The sequence below is a fragment of the Dasypus novemcinctus genome, chromosome 2 (genome assembly GCF_030445035.2).
Source record: "Dasypus novemcinctus isolate mDasNov1 chromosome 2, mDasNov1.1.hap2, whole genome shotgun sequence".
Classification (NCBI taxonomy): Eukaryota; Metazoa; Chordata; class Mammalia; order Cingulata; family Dasypodidae; genus Dasypus; species Dasypus novemcinctus.
Genome location: NC_080674.1, coordinates 126017124 through 126034776, shown reverse-complemented (window position 1 = coordinate 126034776; position 17653 = coordinate 126017124). Strand labels below are relative to the sequence as shown.

Below are 17653 nucleotides of genomic sequence, written 5' to 3'. Positions count from 1 at the left end.
TGAGTTCCCACCTTGATTGCAGTGCTTCCAGTGTTTGTCACCCTTAAGTACTTTCCCACATATCCTCATTTTTCTGTGACTATCTGGACTACATATTACATTTGACATCACATAAATTGCATTCAAGAAGTTTTTTTAAGAAAATGGGGAACCTTAAATCTTTAGCTTAACTTTATCCAACCGTACAAGGTTCTTAAAATTAAAGTTTCAGTTTAGGTGCCTTCCTCCATATTACAACCCCATGCTCGTCTTTGAAATGTGAAAATGTAACATGATTTTTAAACTTTTCAATGGCAAGAAAAAATTCAGTCTCCCAGATGAAGGCCACAGAGCAAAGTGAATAAAGGTATGGATTTTGAATTGCTCCATTTTCTAGGGCAAGTCACTTGGCCTCTGAGTATTTAACTGTACTTAACTGTACTTACCTGCCACATGGGTTAATAATTGTACCTGTTTCCTGGATGATTTTGAAAATTACATATGATAGCTAGATATGAAGCAATTGATAGAGTACCTGGCACACATAAGCACTCAGCTGATATTAACTAGTAGCTATTCGAGATATTTCTCTAGGCAAAGGATAATTTTATCAGTGGGTGACTCAATAGGAGACAGTAAATCAAAGAATCACAGTATTTTCAAGGTAATACCCTAGTTCATACCCTATTGTGTTTGTGTGTGTATGTGTGTATCTAGAAAATATATCTGAAAGTTTGCATATCAAATATGAGGATGAGAATAAAGAAAGGAGAAGTAAAGAAAAACCAATGTTCATTCAATTTGAGTAAATTAAGGTTTTACAGTATGTTCCTTGGGTATTTTTTAAAATATGACAGGTTAAATATTTTGAAGTTTTCCTGATATGTCTGGGCAGTTACTTTTTAATCGCTGGTATTGCTTTCTATCCTTGGCCTGACCTCCTTTCTCTCAGCAGGGCATTCTTCAGGAAAGAGATGACAGAATAGAAAAGAAGCAAGAGAAAAGGAGTCTGGGGAATGGTAAGAACTCACAACAAAGTATTTAGGGGAAAGGATATGGCAAAAGAAAATGAGCAAATTCATTCAAGAAACATCTAAGATTTGTCTTCTCTTGCTCTCTCTGAAACCTTGTGATGAAGAGAATTGCCTGGTCTGGGAGAAGAGGCATGGGATTGGAGGAGGCTGGAGGTGGCTGAAAAAGGGACCCAACCTCAAGGGGACACAAGCACAAGTGGGAGCAAGCATTCAGAGACCACCCTCCATGCAAGCAGGCTTCTCCAGCAGCCACCACCTCACCCATGACTCTCCAGCAAGAGTGGTACACAGGAGTAGCCAAAAATTTAGTCAGTGTCCACAGCACCCAGATACTCACTCATAAAACCCCTAACTGTGGCATGTCCCAACACCTAGAGGGGTGGAATGGTATGGAGGGAAGCCCCTACAGTGCATTTGGTGGGAACAAACACAGCCAACTCAAAAACCTCCCCAGGGCCAGAGGTTCCCTGCACATAAAACAATATGGGTAGCTGTGCTATAACCTAAGTGCACCTGGCTAAACTAGCAATTTCTTAATATCCAATATGACCACAGTGCACAGTAACCTCAGGCATGAACAAATTCCTCATGCACCCTCTCACATGCTCTAGGCTAGTGTGGTCTGGATCCAGCTGAACTCTGGGCTGCAGAACAAGAGTAAAGCTCCTAGATGGCTCCAGGTCCAGGAATTGTGCCCACATTCCCTTAGATCAGATAGGAGCTCATCCTAGCTATTGTAATGGTATCTACCACATATAGTCGTTCTGCAGACTCAATGAAATAACCCATGCAAATGTTTAGAAGAGTGCCTGACTCATAGTGAGTCCTCAGAAATTGCTACTAATTTTATTATATTTCTGCTCATTATTAGAAAGGTTTAAAGATGAAATTCTCATGACGCTTAAGAACAGGTGAACAAGTTTTTCTAGGTTTCAGGAGCCATCAAAATACATTGCTAAAACATAGGGGACTTATAGGTTTGAGGGAAGCAGAGTGCCTCAGAGAAGGAAAGATTTGATCAAGAGACTAGAAAAATATCACCCAGGAACAAAAAGGAGAGAGGGGTCTGGTGCTCCAGAGCAGCAGTGTGCTCAGGTCAGATCCTTGGTAGAACCATGTTGAGTCCAGAAGACCCCAGAGAAGAATGTCAACTGTGTAGTCTAAGGAGGGGCACCCCAGACCTCTGCTCTGCAGGTTGCTCCAAAACCCTTGAGCATGGCAGAAACCACAGAAATATGTCAGGCCTGATGCAACTATTGCAGACAGGGCAATGGGTATATCTCACCCAACTTGTCTGGATAAGCAGTGAGATCAAAGTGCCCATTCAGCTTCATCCTCACCCACAGCACACACACACACACACACACACACATGGGCACTGATTAAAAACAGGGAAACATCACAGCATGTGACAGATATTCTCCAAAGTTTGTGAAATGGAGCCATTTCCTAATTTTATTTTAACTGTAATTTCCAACCAATTTTGTGGGTTTCTTTGTTGTCGTTGTTGTTCTATTTATGCAGATTTTTAGGACATTCATGCCTGCCATTTTTACCTAAAATCATCTTAACTGGATCTGAATGCAAAACTAAGCTTAGGCAGTTATCCAGGGACTCTAAATTGCTAAGAGGTATTCTTGGTGTGAGCTTTGTTCTTAGAAGGGCTTGGAACTCAACTTCCAGCCTCCAAGGGGTCTGCTTTTCTGTGTTGCCAAAGAAAGAAACTTCCAAAATCGCAAATACCAATGAGGTTCTCTCATTTTTACACACAAGCATCCTACTAACTTGTATGAAATAAATTCTAAATGCTTGTGAAGAAGTTAAAAGATGGAGATTGAATGTTTACTGAAATATAAAAAATTTTTTAAAGGCCAGGGAAAAAGAGAGATAAAAAAAGGAAAGGACCTTGAAAGATGAAAAGGATTTGCCAAAGAAAAGATGGGAAGGATTTGTCAGACAAGAATCCTAATGGGTTAATCTGTAATTACAAAGTTAAGAAGAATTCTATTTTTTTAAAAAATTTATTTCTCCCCAACCCCTCTTTGTTTCACACTTGCTGTGTCTGTTCATCTTTTTCGTTTCTTTAAGAGGTACCAGGAACTGAACCCAGGACCTCTGATGTGGGAGGGAGGTGCCTAATCACTTAAATGACCTCCATTCACTGTTTTTGTTGTGTCTCTCATTGTTTTTCTTCTAGTGTCTCTTGTTGTGTCATCTTGTTGTATCATCTTGTTGCGTCAGCTTGCTGTCTTGCTTGTCTTCTTCAGGGGGCACCAGGAACCTCTGCTCCCTACTTTTGTTGTCTTTCATTATGTTTTCCTTTTGTGTCTCTTCTTGTGCCATCTTGTTGTATCAGCTTGCTGTGCCTGCCCATCGTGCCAGCTTGCTGTCTTCTTTAGGAGGCACTGAGAACCAAACTATGGACCTCCCATGTGATAAGCAGGAGTCCAATTTTCTTGAGCCATATATGCTTCCCTAAGAAGAATTCTTGATGTTTAAAGATGATGGCATAAAGTGGATAAAATTTATCAGAAATTGTTGACAATATGATGTGAAGCATAAATCTACTGCAATGGTCTTTTAGAGGGGCACTGAAGCAGGGGGCATTACATGCTTATGAGACAACTGTAACAGGTCAAAGTGTTTTCAGAAGAAGAGCAGTCTGTCAGTGTGTAGAATATATCAGAGGTAGAGAAGCTGGCAGTAGGACAAACAATGAAATAATGTAGGTGCATGACTCCTTGACTGAGTGAACCCAGTCCCATAGAGAGTCTTGGAAGCACACAGACCTTCATTAAATACTTTGGGCATTGGAGCAGGATTTCATCCTTCGAGAATTGAGAAAACACCCTCAGCTCTCAAGTTTTGGCTTTCAATGCCCTCTTGCTTTAGTTTGATTTGCTCTCTTCCCCTCAAGCTATGGTCTGATACCACATAGCAAGATGGGCCATTAGTCCCTGTCCTCCTAGCTATCATGGTTCAAATCAGTGGAACAGCAAAGTCAATGACCAAATAATGGAAAACAAGAGTATGGGAAAGAAGGATACTGATAAAGCATCTTCTCAGTGACAAGACGGCCCAAGCCAAATGTGTGTATGTGCTTGCCACTACCTTAATTACAAGCATATTTAGGAAAGAGGTTTTCAGAAGGCAGGGTCTGGGTATCTGGACTCTAATTACCCTCAAAGTTCACAGAGATATCTCAATAACAGCTTCAGTCCCCAAGATTTCTCTCCTGCCTGCTTACAGTTTTTGGAGTCTCCTCTCCTCCATGCTTCTCTTGGAGAAGCTCAGGTGTGGGAGGAAGGGCGCCCGGCTTGCCACAGTAGCAAACGGTGCGGCAAGAAGTGATACCGCCTCTGCCCACTGGGCCTAGATAAGGTGACCACGCCTGACTAGGCCTTTGCTGCTAACGGCTGGCTGGTGCTGCCCTCCCCCTTTTTATCTCCCGCCTAGCCCAACATCCGGCCAGCTCTCACTCCCCCTTTCCCCTCTCCTATTCCAAACCTCTCCGCCAGCCCTCTGCCTAGCAACCGCTTACAATCACCTATCAGGAAGCAGTACCCGCCCGCACCTATCAAATCCTTCCACGCAGTCCCTAACCCTATAAAGCTATGTCCCCTTCCGCAATAAACCGGACTTGCGTACCAGACCTGGTCTCCGCGGCATTCTTTCTCCCCTCGCCGCACGTCCTCCACGCCTGAGAGCCCCTCTGAGGCTGTCTGCCGCAGCCTCAGACGCCTTTGCAGCCAGCTGACCCCTCCAAACCCCCCCGTCAGCGTCGGGGTGCAAGCCGCCCCAGCCGCACTCAGGCTAGCCCAAACTCCCTCAGTCCCAGACAGAATGGCTAGTGTTTACCTCTTGCCTTCTTAGCAGCTCCTTGGATCTCCCCCAGCATTTAGGGAAGTTCTCATTCCATCTGTATTTCAAAATGCTGACTGGAGGTGACCCCTTGGCAGTGGCTAAAGGCAAGCAGCAATCCTTCAAACAGCTTAGCACTGCTTGACTCTCAGGAGAGGTCTACAGGACACAGTTTGTTCTAGAGAAGGTATGGAAACAATTGTCGGATGATATTTCAATAGAAAACAAATGGCAGTACATTCATATAATGGAATACTATTTAACAGTTTAAAATAAAATTCCCAGGACTATATGAATTGACTTGGATAAATCTTGAAAGCATAGTATTAATTGAAAGAAAATAAGTTACAAAATGTTAGATTATTATAATTATGTAAATATTTAAAGACCAAATCAATTATATATATATTGCTTATGGCAACACATATGCAAGAAAACTATGAAAATATACATGATTTGGTTATATCTGAAGAGGAGGTATTTTAAAAGTATGAAAAAAGATATTAAGTGTCTTAAAAGTATATATTAAGTACATCATAATGAACTAAAGTTGTCTATGGAACATTATTTGCTATTGATGTTATTATTTGCCTAGGACACCCAAAAGAATCCAGAGAGAAACTAGTAAGAACTAATAAGAGTTGAAAAAGGCAGATATAAAATCAACAAAAATTTTTAAATCAATCAGTTTCCTCTACAACAGCATAAGAAATTAGAAAATGTAGGAAGAATTAAATTTCAATTTTCAATAGTAAAAAGAGCTATAAAGTATTTAAAGCTAACTATATATAAAAGTAAATATCAGTATCAAACTGAGCACAAATCAGTTAAATTATGCACCAAAGCTAAAAGAAATCCCACTCAATAAATGTTGACTACTATGGGGCTCCTACTCCAGGAGAAAGGAACCTTCTTCTCAAGTGGCAGATAAGTGTGTGAATCAAAGAAACACAGCATTTTTAAGGTCATCTAGTCCAAGCCTCTTGATAACAGAGAAAGAAGCTGAGGATAACTTACTTGGGCAAGGTCCTGATGTCCTAACTCAGAGACTAAAATTTTTCACTAATTCATAAGACACAGTCAAATCCAGTAACTTGGAAGGAGAAGGAAAACCAAAGAAATCTGTTATGTAGTTTTTCAACCTTAAGTAGAAAAACAAGCACAATAAAATTCCAGGTGTGAAGAGAAAATTGAAATGCAGAGTTTGAAATGTCAGTAATCCAGAGAGAGGAAAACTGGAGGCAATTTAAAATATTTTACTGGACTGTATTGATAACCACCATTTACCTAGAAGAAATAAACAACCCGGTTAATAAATGAAGTTACCAAGACTACTGCAAAGAGAAGGCTATCTTTTTCATAAGTAGCAGAACAATTAACTATATTATAATTTGTCCATAGAAGTAAATAAATGCACCTGCTAAAAAAGTTAATGGAAAGAATATATATTAAATGTCCAGATTAAATATCTATATTTATATATATTATATTAATATGGAATATTAATATTCCATAGTAAATATATTAATGACATTGAAAGATCTCCAACCAAAAATGTTCATTAATGATTCAAATCACTTTATAAAGCTATAAATATTATGTAAAACATCTATGTATGTAAACCTGTGGACCAAAGTTTTTGGCAGATGAATCATCAAACAGCTATTGTGCAGAATCTCTGTGGTAAGAAGGCTTGGCAGTGGGTGAGGCATTATGGAGGGGTACTTTTATTAATATCTTCTTTGTATACATGTATACACTTTCATATCATTTGAAACTTTTACAATAACACTATTCCTATATTGCTGCTAAAGCTTTATTATATGTTGCTAGATAATATTTTGAAGAATTAACTGAAATATATTTTTTTAAAGATTTATTTATTTCTCTCCCCTCCCCCGGTTGTCTGTTCTCTGTGTCTATTCGCTGCATCTTCTTTGTCCGCTTCTGTTGTTGTCAGCGGCACAGGAATCTGTGTTTCTTTTTGTTGCGTCATCTTGCTGCGTCAGCTCTCCCTGTGTGCAGCACTATTCCTGGGCAGGCTGCACTTTCTTTCGCACTAGGCGGCTCTCCTTACAGGGCGCACTCCTTGCGTGTGGGGCTCCCCAATGCGGGGGACACCCCTGAGTGGCAGGGCACTCCTTGCGCGCATCAGCACTGCGCATGGGCCAGCTCCACACGGGTCAAGGAGGCCCGGGGTTTGAACCGGGGACCTCCCATGTGGCAGACGAATGCCCTAACCACTGGACCAAGAGTGCCGCCTAACTGAAATATTTTTTTACAATCTTTCTTTGTCCCTGGATTTCTTCCCTCCAGTCAGCTAGGCAATCAAAGTTCATGGAATTAAGAAGAGAAAAACACAGCAGAAATGAAGGCGAAAACAAGGAAAATTCTTGGTTTTGGAATATCAAAAGCAGAAGCCCCAGTAGAAAGTAGAACAGGAAAGATTTCTGTTAGGAAACTATAGTTCCTATCTCAATTCTAAGAACACACATTGAGAGGTAGAGATAATTCTAAATTAATCAGTCCTCAAAGTAAATGTAAACTCACTTATTAAAATCAGATTGGAAAAAAATAAAAAACAGATTAGACGTTTAATTAGAAGAAACAAAATAGAAACAGAAAAAACATTGAAAAGTTGCATATTATTATCAAACCAAGTAGAATTTAAAGCAAAAAAAAAACATTAATAGGTATAAAGTGGATGTCTTAGATTAATACCACATAAGAGGTGGGCTTAAACAATGGGAATTTCTGTACTCACAATTTTGAGGCTAGGAGAAGTCCAAATTTGAGACATCACCAAGGAGGTGCTCTCTCCCCAGAACTGTAACATTCCTAGGCTGGTTGCCCCCATTTTGGGGTACCATGGCTTGGGGTATCCCTGCTTCCCATAATGAGGTATATCCTTTCCTTTCTCTTCCCTGTTCATTCACTTCCGGCTTCTGTTGACTTCCGGCCTATGGTTCCTCCCTATGGCTTTTTCTTACTCTGGTTTCCGGTTTCTTTCTCCTTATAAGGCCTCCAGTAATGTGGATTAAGACCCAGCGTTATTCACTCAGGTCTTGCCTTAACTAAAAACAGTATCTTTAAGAGATCCTGTTTACAATGGGTTCACACCCACAGGAATGTGAATTAAGATTAAGAGCATGTCTAAATCAGAGTACATAATTCAATCTACTACATTGGGAGAGGATTTAACAGTAAAGGACATACAACACAAAATGTACAAATCTTTAATTTGTATGCAACTAGAAATATAGCTTTAAAACATATGAGCAAGCCCTGCACAATTATAAGGAGAAACTGACAAATTCACAATCATTGTGGGATATTTTTAAAGCCTTTATCAGAAGCTGGCAAATCAAGTAGACCTCAAATAGAATAAAAAAATTTTTCAACAAAATCAACAAATTTGATCTAATAGATATATACAGAAATTTGAGTCCAACAGAGAATACGTATTTCCTTCAAGTACACATGAAACATTTTTTTAAATTGGCTATGTACAACATCACAATGAAATTTTAACAAGTTTTTAAAGACCACATTCTCTGATGCATTTCATTTAGAAATTGTTCATTAAAAGTGGAGGAAAAGAGTATGAAAGACAAAGAAAGAGAAACACTGTAAAATGTTTTTCTAAATGATTAATAACAAGAATATCATAATAGAAATTATAAAACATTTAGAGATAATAGCAATGAAATATATCAAAATGTGTAGAATACCACTAAAATGGTATGTTTAAAATTTAATTGCTTTAAGTACATTTATTTTAAAACATGAGTGATTAAAAATCAATAGTGCTAACATATGGATATGACAGTGGTTGAAAGAGAAAGTCGAGGGACATGTATATCACTAGAAGGAAAGCTAAAAACTGAAACATGGAACTGTGCAGCATAGTGAATCTTCTTGTGAAAAATAAATACAGTTAATACTGCATTTATAAGAATGTTTTTCTCTGAAACAGAACAAATGTACATTAACATTACAAGAGGTTAATACCAGGGTGATATTTGGGCAAAAATACAACCAAACAAATTACAGAGAGTAGTATATAGGAGTATATTAAATAATTTTCCATCAATGGTGTAAAAAAAAAAAAGGAAACATGCTAAGTAAAAGAAACTAGGCACAAAGTACTACATAATGTTTAACTCTAAGCAAAATGTAAATACAAATAAAATCCAGGGACAGAAACAGATTAGCAGTTACGTATGGCAGGGGAAGGATAGGGAGATTGAGAGGTGACAACTAAGAAGTGAGAGGTTTATTTGTTTGTTTTTGTTGTTTTCTGATTTTTCCTTTTTTTTTTTTTTTTGGAGTAATGAAAAGGCTCTAATATTGATAAAGTGATGAATGCACAACTCTGTGATCATACCAAATGCCATTGATTGTACACTGTAGATAAGGGATTCTTAAGTTTTTTTGTTCCACAGACCCCTTTTCCAGTCAGGTGAAAACCACAGACCCCTTTTCAGAATGTAGCCCCAGTTTTATGACACTCAACTAGCACCGGGTCTAACAACTACTGTGATTGCAAAGTATGAATTAGCATAAGCGATTTTTTGAAATATGCAAAAACTGTAGTGTGACATTGAATGAATACTACTGTAATTTATTGCATATATTTGTAATTGAAGGAAATGCTATATTTCAGTTAGAGGCCAGAGAAAATAAAGATAATAACTTGATTTTTTTCTCTATTCAAGCTCACAGGCCCCCTCACGGGTTTGTTATCAATGAAATAATGTGGATGATACTGGATCACCAGGGCTGTTATTGATTCAATAAAACCCTTTCCGGACCCTCGAAAAATCCACTTTGAAACTCTGGAGCTAGATATTGTTAAAACGGGAAAAGCATCTCTGAACTTCGGATTATTTCTTTTAATTCCCTTAATCCTTCTTTGGCCTGCCTTGGCCCCCTGTTCAGACTAGGAAAACAAGTTATGCTTCAAAATGAGTCTTCAGGGCCTCCTAGACATTTCGTTCCAGTGGGTATGAGGATGAAGGGCATTAGAGGTGAGAAGGCTAAAATCATGAGACCAGACTGAGAATTTATTAAGAAATTGAAATAGTCAGAACTGGAAATATCAGAGATCGTTGGCTCAAATTCCTAATGCAGTCATCTTGTCCACAGGTTCCTGATTGTGGTCATCTGGGCTGTGATGGGGTCTCACCATCTCTGGAGGTTCCTGTTCCATGGAACCTATTCCATGAAAGCCACAAGCTTGGAAATTTCCCCTTTTGGTCCTGGTATTTCTTTGCAAGGCCACAACTAACATTCCCTCTTCTAGGACAAGGAGGATACACAGTCCTCCCTCCAGCCCTCTCAAGCTTCCTCTCTCCAACCCACACCTTCTTGGTGCTTTGGACAGTGACCCATTGGACATGATTTCCACAGCCCCTGCCCTCAATTGCTTTATCTGAACTGAGTGTAGTTTATCATGGCCTATATAAAATGTGATATCCAGTCCTAGGGAAATACTCACACAGAAGCCTACCAATCCTGAGAGTTTGGGTACTGCTGCTGGAGGATATCTTTGTGCTGATGTGACACCTCATTCACGTACCACTAAGATAACAGATGAATGGATGGATTAAAATAAGTACATAAGTAAATAACTAACAAATCCAGGCATGGTTAGGAAAAGAGTTTTTATTTCTTGTGATATTTATGTTAGGCTGGGTGCTCATTTCTTCATCTTCCTTCATACCATTGGCAATCTGTCTACTGCTATCTCCATACCCTTTCTTATCCCTGGAAGAGAGAAAACAAATGAACAGGAAGTAACAAGAAGTGCTCTCGGTTATGCTAGTTAGAATTACCCTTCTAAATCCCAGAGCCACACACAATGGTGTTTGTCCCCAGATCAACTACAGCCAAAAGAAGGTTCTGGAAATTTCCATGTATCTTGGGATCTCAGTTCCATGTTGGTCCTTCTCCACCTTTCCCTTTCCCTAAGAAGGCTGAGATGTCAGCTCAGACTGAAGCCACTTAAACCCCAAAACTCTGATCCTGCTAGGCCTCCTGGGCTCTCTTCAGGGCAGCCCTGACCCTGGAAGTTGTGCTGAGCTCTCTCTGTCCATAGGGGTTGCTGGCAATATTTCCTCAGAGTTTAGATCAATCATGGAAACACCGAGAATGTACCTAGTCAAAACTCACAGTCTTCTCCTTTAAGTAAATGGACAGCAATTCCCAGAAGCACTGGGTTTATCAGAAGCAGCTACAGCTGCAGAGCAACCAGGTAACCCAGCCCATCTCTGAAGCCCCTTCCCAGAGATCCTGCTGAGTCTCATGGAGTAGGCTCAGAAAACTATATGAGCTTCAGACCTTACCTCTCCCAAGAGAAGGCTACACCATCGTCTGGAATATTCTGACCCACGAGTCTCAATTGCTGTGCACAGACCAAAACAGAGAAAGACACTTTTTAGTGATGAGGAAGTGCTATTCTGTTAGCCCTTGGACATTCTCAGAACTTCCTGCAGGAGCTGGAAAGCTCAGGACAAATTCCGACTTACAGTAATGACTTTATTAGATGCCTGGGCAAGAAGAAAGTTATCCCCCCTTCAGTTGTTCCCTGAGATAATAAGGCCACCAACTCTCCCTTATGGAGGCAAGAGCCTGGGTTGGAGAGACAGTACTGGCGTGGAGAAGGCACAGCTCCCTCCGCAGACCCAGCCCCTGCTCACTTCCTGTCCTTTGGAGAATGAAACACACAGCCTGGACATTGGCTCCAGGGTCTCCGCATTCCAAGGTCTTCCCCTGTGGGCTGCTCGTCCTCATCCTCATTTTCTTCTTGCTCCTCTTCCTCCTCCTCCTTCTCCTCTTCCTCCTCCTGTATGCTCTCAGAGTCCACATTGCCTGTCAGCTGAGCCATGGCGAGATGAAAGACGTGGCAGCTGAAGCCCTCCTTGATCCCGTACTGCACATGCTCCTGGAGGATCTCCAAGGTGGGGAAGACACGGCAGCAGGCCATGCACCTGAAGCCATTCTCCATAGTCACCAGCCAGTCAGGTGTCCTGGCCCGGGGTCTCTCCTCGACTGCAGGTGACCCTGGTGGGCTATCTGACTCTGCCCTTTCCTCGTGTTCTTTCTCTTCCCCGCTGGGCTCGCTGTCAGACAGGAGGTTTCTGGTGGACACATCGGAGGGGGGAGTACCTACCCACACGTCCTCAGGAATGGTCACTTCCTCCATCCTCAGCTGCTTTTGTACTGACTCTGAGGTTTCCTCTGTCTCAAAGGAGACAGCCACACCTTTTTTCATTTGTACCTGCATGTAGTATATTTTCATGCCCCTTTCTTCTTTGTTTACACAAAGAGAAGATGCACATGTCTTATACGATGAAGGGGAGGACAAGGAAACATGCTGTGAGGGGAGCGAAATCTCCCCTCGTTCCCGAACGTGGGCTAGGGGTGATCTGGGTCGGGGGCTGTCTCGATGTAATCTCCGGATTCCTGGGAAAGGAAATTAGAAACATTAGAAGAACATGAGTTGAGAATGCCAGAAGCCAAGGGAACTTAGGTGCAAATATGTGTGGTGGAAGGGAGAGGGACGGTGGTGGGATGAAGTTGTGCAATCAGCTTGGTATTTGTTGTTCATCTTATGGGATTGTGCATCTGGTATCATCCATAGGCTTTTAATTTGTGTGTGTGTGTGGCTACTGGAGGTGTGTCTATGTAGAGGTGTTTCGAGTGTGGTGATGAGGAATATATTGTACGTGGAATCTTTGAGGGGAGTGTGGGCTATGAAAAGGTTGTGGTGGTTTATAAGATCATAGGATGTGGCTCAAGCAGTTGGGCTTCCACCTACCCAGGTTTGGTTCCCAGTGCCTCCTGGAGAAGGCGAGCTGGGCACAGCAGGGAGGCACAGCAAGCTGGTGCAACAAGATGACCCAACAAAAGAGACACAAAGAGGAAAGACAATGAGAGATGCAATAAACCAGGGAGCTGAGGTGGCTCAGGTGATTGAGCACCTCTCTTCCAAATGGGAAGTCCCGGATTCAGTTTCGAGTTCCTCCTAAAGAGAAGACAAGCAGACACAGAGAGCACATAGCAAAAGGACACAGAGAGCAGACAGCAACCTCAAACAACAGGGGGGAGGAGGGCTTGGGGGGGCAGTAAATAATAAATCTTTTAAAAAAAGATCATAGGTGTATTACTTGTAGAATGGGGGCTGTGATAAAGGAGAAAATGGTAAAATGGGTTGTATGTTTAGGTTTCGTGTGTGTCCAGTGAATGATGCACGTGGAGTGTGGGTGGGTGTGGGTGGGTGTGAGAGGTGTGTGGCCCTCGGTTGGCAGTCCTGCTGCAGTGCTGGAGGGCTGTGCTAAGGAACTCTGCCCTTCTCTGGAAGGCAAAGGCGCAGGCAAAGCCCACACGGTCCCTTTGCCCTACGCCCCAAGCGTTTCTGACTCCTTCTCTCTTTGGCCTGTCTCCCCACCTTGGACATGCCAGGACTCTTGCTTTCTCGCATTGAGCTCATATCTGAACTCCTAAGAGCTGGGCTCCTCTGCGGTGCTCTGATAGCCTCATTACTGTCGACTTCTCCTCAGCCTCCCACTTGGTTCCCCTTGGATCTTCATGCCTCCCACCCCACACCCAAGTTGCCCAACACCCTTACCACTGTGGATGAGCTTGTGTGGAAAAGAAACACAAGAGAAGTAATCTTCAGAGGCAGAGGAGACCTCCCCTAGCCCTAGGCCCCAGCCTTTGGCCACACCAGTGGGTCCCGGCTGAGGGGCATTCTCTTGTGACTTCAAGATTCCTGGGAAACCTATGAAAAACACAAACGGTGGATTGGGCATGTTTGTACATCATTCATCACTTAATATATATATATACTGAGTGTCTGACACATGCTAAGCTCAGTGAATTTTCGTGCCTGCCTGGGGCTTAGCATTGGCTACAGGTGGATATTCCAGTATTTAATTATAGGCAACACTCATTTTATTAGTGTCTTTGTAGGAATGTATGCCAGTGTGGTGACAGTAAATATGTCTGAAGTATAAGAGTGGTGTGTGGCGGCAAAACCTGGGATAAGCTGTTATGATATACACAGTGTGAATGTGCATGTCTGCTTTTGTGGGGAGTTTTATGCATGAATCATATTTATAACTCAGGAATTGTGCAACTCTTAGTGCTTAAATGGTGTGTATTCATTCATTTATTCAATATTTAGTGAGCATCTGTTGTGCACCACACAACATTCCACTATTCTAGGTTCTAATAAGAGCAAAGCAAAGTCCCTCTTCTCATGTAGCTACCATTCGACTAGCAGAAGACTGACACTAAACAAAATACAATAAGAATATAATTTCTCAGCAGGTGGTAAGTATACAAAGGGTAGGGTTGTCAGATTTAGCAAATAAAAATACAGGATGGGGAAACGGACTTTGGCCCAGTGGTTAGGGCGTCCGTCTACCATATGGGAGGTCCGTGGTTCAAACCCCGGGCCTCCTTGGCCCATGTGGAGCTGGCCCATGCGCAGTGCTGATGCACGCAAGGAGTGCCGTGCCACGCAAGGGTGTCCCCCGCGTGGGGGAGCCCCACGCGCAAGGAGTGCGCCCGTGAGGAGCCGCCCAGCGTGAAAAGAAAGTGCAGCCTGCCCAGGAAAGGCGCCGCCCACACTTCCCGTGCCGCTGAGGACAACAGAAGCGGACAAAGAAACAAGATGCAGCAAACAGACACTAAGAACAGACAACCAGGGGAGGGGGGGAAATTAAATAAAATAAATAAATCTTTAAAAAAAAAAAAAATACAGGATGCCCAGTTAAATATGAATTTCAGATAAACAATAAATTTTTAATGTATGTCCCATGCAATATTTTAGACTTAATTTAGTGTAAGCATGTCTTATACAATATTTGGAACCTATTTATACTAAAATATTATTCATCATTTATCTGAAATCCATACTTAACTGGTCATCCTGCATGTTATCTGACAACCCTAATAAGGGGGTTATGGTGAGTCTGTGTAATTGTGATTTATGCAAAGTGGGTCTGGTATTACCATACACTGTGTTATGGGTGTGGTGGGTTTGCCATGTGTCTGGTTCTTCTAGAGATATTTAGAGGCTGTTTAAGGTAGCTACGCTTGTGTGAGAAATACAGATATATGACTATATAGATGCTAGATGGAGAGTTAGAGATAGATGCATATAGAGCGGAAGATGGAGATGGAGATGACAGTGAGAGAGAGAGATCCAGAGTTTTGTATGAGAAGAGAGGGCCATGATGCACATGGTGTGTACAGAATGTAGTATTTGGGTCGAGTGTAAATATAACTATATGTGCTACGTGTGTTTTATGTAGAGATGTGTGACCTTTTTCTGTACCAGACCATATATGAATGATTGATACCTGCTCCAGGGAAGACATCTCGCGAGTATTCTGTATACACTCTTACATGTATTGAATGTGCCTGGTACAGGCACAGCAATAGGAGCTTTACCACACAGACTCCATATTTATTGACCAGGTATGGACTCCAACCCCAACCTTCCCATTACCCCCTTCCTAACCTCCCACACAGACAGTATATTCTGAAGTATAAGGGGGTGATGATTTCATTTCCTTCCTGTCCCAGCCTGTGTCAGAAATCTGCCTCATTCTATGGGCCTCCATTCCCAGGGCTCATTCTACAGCCTGGTGGAACCTGCTGGGCTCTAACTTGGGGCAGAAGCTCTAGCTGGATCTCGAAGGTTGGTTCCATTCTGCCCTGCCTCCTAAATGTGACTACATGTGACATTTTTCCTTCTCAGGAAAGCTACTTGCTTGCATTTAATGCATGTGGTTATCATGTGGCCTGGAAAGCAGGTCCACACTCTGTGTCTTGGCTCATACCATGGCCCTGACAAGATTTTGCCCCCCTCTATCAAGGTCTCTGTAAGGCCCTTCTCCTCCCCCTGGCTTTCCTCTGGGAAGTCCCACACCTGTGCATTCACAAATGTCAGTAGATCAATTGGTAAATTCTTCATCTTGGTGGAATGAAATCCCCATACTTTCATTATCACCCCATCCCTAGACAAATCTCTTACTCTACTTTCTAACAAACACTTCACTTATCAAGATGTTTTTTGATAAGGCCTTCACCTCATCAGGCTTCTCTTTCCTTTTCAGTAAAAAGGATAATGCATCTAAGAGATATCTATCAGCATGCTTCACACACTGCCCAGTGTCCCCAAGGTAAGACCAAGTAGAATAAGAGAAAATGAGGGGACTCCAAAAAGCTGTTATTGTGACACTGGCACCCTAGGAGAGTAGTTCTCAGACTAACAGGGTTTAAGGCATCTTTCTGTGCCCTCCCAGTACTGGTACCTCAAGACAGATAAGCAGCATCCACCCATACCAGGTCTCTGTCCTCCCTACTCACAGGTGACGCTTCTCCTCAATCCCACCTTCCTAGAGAAGGCTCAGGCTGGCCAGCAACCCTTGTGCCCCAGAGAAGTTGCCCAGCACTTACCTTCTCCCTTCTCAGCAGTTTCCTGGTACTCTTCATTTTCCAGATGTTTCCTCTTCTGTCGGCGTTTCATGGGACCACTTAAAGGAGTCCTTTAGAAGATACCTAATATCCACCTCCCTCCCCCTTTTTCCTACAGTTTGGTCCTTCTTGACTCTCAGGGACTCTAATATCTAAAATGATTCAATACAAGTGAAACTAGTCAAATCCCTTAAAGGCCTAGAGAATTCAAACCACTTAGTAGTTAGCAGCAGTGCCCAGTGCTCACACCACCACAGGGCTGTTAAGGTTCGAAGGTTACCAGACCCACTGCAGGATTCTCTGACCTCAAGGATGACATCAGAGCATTCTGTGGACCTTGGTCCAAAACAGTCTCTACAACTGAAGAGACCTCATTTTAAAGAGCAATTTCTTTTTCCCAATGGAAACTCTCCAATGAACTCAACTTTCATGTCTTTCAAATGTGGTAGGATATTTTGACAAGTTAGGCTGTTTATGTTTTATTTATTTATTTTCTCCCTTATTGAAACTTTTCCTTTCTGTAGTCACACATGTAGCATTGTTCTGGGGAAGGACACGGCAGGACTAAAAGAAGAAATAGTATGCTGATAATATCAGTTTTTATTTCTAAAATCCCAAATATGGTAGAAAAGAGAGGATATTGAGAAGAAGCAGAGTAGAAGCAGGATTCTGTAGACCAAGTACTCCCCCTCTTGCCCTACTAGAATGTTGGGAGGTACTGGTTAATTCAGAGAGAGATGAGCCTGCTGAAAAAGGGCTAGGGAAGTAGGCATAGCAAAACTCGGAGGGGAGTGGCTGTATCATGAATAAAATAATTGTGACAACCATCCCACATGGGGCACAGAAACCATCAGACCTAAGGAGCTGTGGCAGCTGATCTAGTCTGCATCTAAACTACAACCTGTGTACTCCAGTAGGGTAAGAGGGGGCATACCTGGTCTACTGGAAAGTAGATGTTGCATCTAGGAGAACAATTCTTGAGGCATTTTTTTTAGACCCAGAATTTCTGAAAGAACTGACCCTCTCTCTAGAAAAGTAAAGATGATTCCACTGGCATCAGCTCAGCTTCCCCAGGCTAGGATTAACAGAATTTATCACAGTAAATCAAAGCTAGGTTGGGACCCACTTTATTCACTCCTCATTAATTCTTCACTCTAAGTATTTATTAACCTCATACTATTATATGGGTGACAGTTTGAGATTATTTATGAAATCCAAAATGAAAGACTATGTTTATAATCTGGTCTGTTCCTCTGGGTGTGATAGCCCTTTGATTGTGTTATATC

The 17653-nt window shown here is 42.0% G+C and overlaps 1 protein-coding gene across 1 annotated transcript; it reads right to left on the bottom strand.

Annotated features, from left to right (window-relative positions):
• Nucleotides 1–11555: 11555 nt before the first annotated feature.
• On the bottom strand, nucleotides 11556–16563 carry LOC101433873 (protein FAM170A). The gene is made up of 3 exons (XM_071219063.1): nucleotides 16350–16563; nucleotides 13507–13650; nucleotides 11556–12341 (listed from the first exon to the last, which is right to left on the bottom strand). Exons 1-3 carry the CDS (start codon nucleotides 16417–16419, stop codon nucleotides 11572–11574), a joined length of 984 nt encoding a protein of 327 aa, XP_071075164.1. The 5' UTR covers nucleotides 16420–16563; the 3' UTR covers nucleotides 11556–11571.
• Between the last annotated feature and the right edge of the window lie 1090 nt (nucleotides 16564–17653).

Excerpts from the sequence above, each read along its gene's own strand:
- LOC101433873 (XM_071219063.1), bottom strand. The coding sequence starts at position 16,419 with ATGAAACGCCGACAGAAGAGGAAACATCTGGAAAATGAAGAGTACCAG. Across the intron at positions 13,651-16,349 it reads AACTGCTGAGAAGGGAGAAG|GAATCTTGAAGTCACAAGAG; the intron begins GTAAGTGCTGGG and ends TAGGTTTCCCAG. Across the intron at positions 12,342-13,506 it reads ACACAAGCTCATCCACAGTG|GAATCCGGAGATTACATCGA; the intron begins GTAAGGGTGTTG and ends TTCCTTTCCCAG.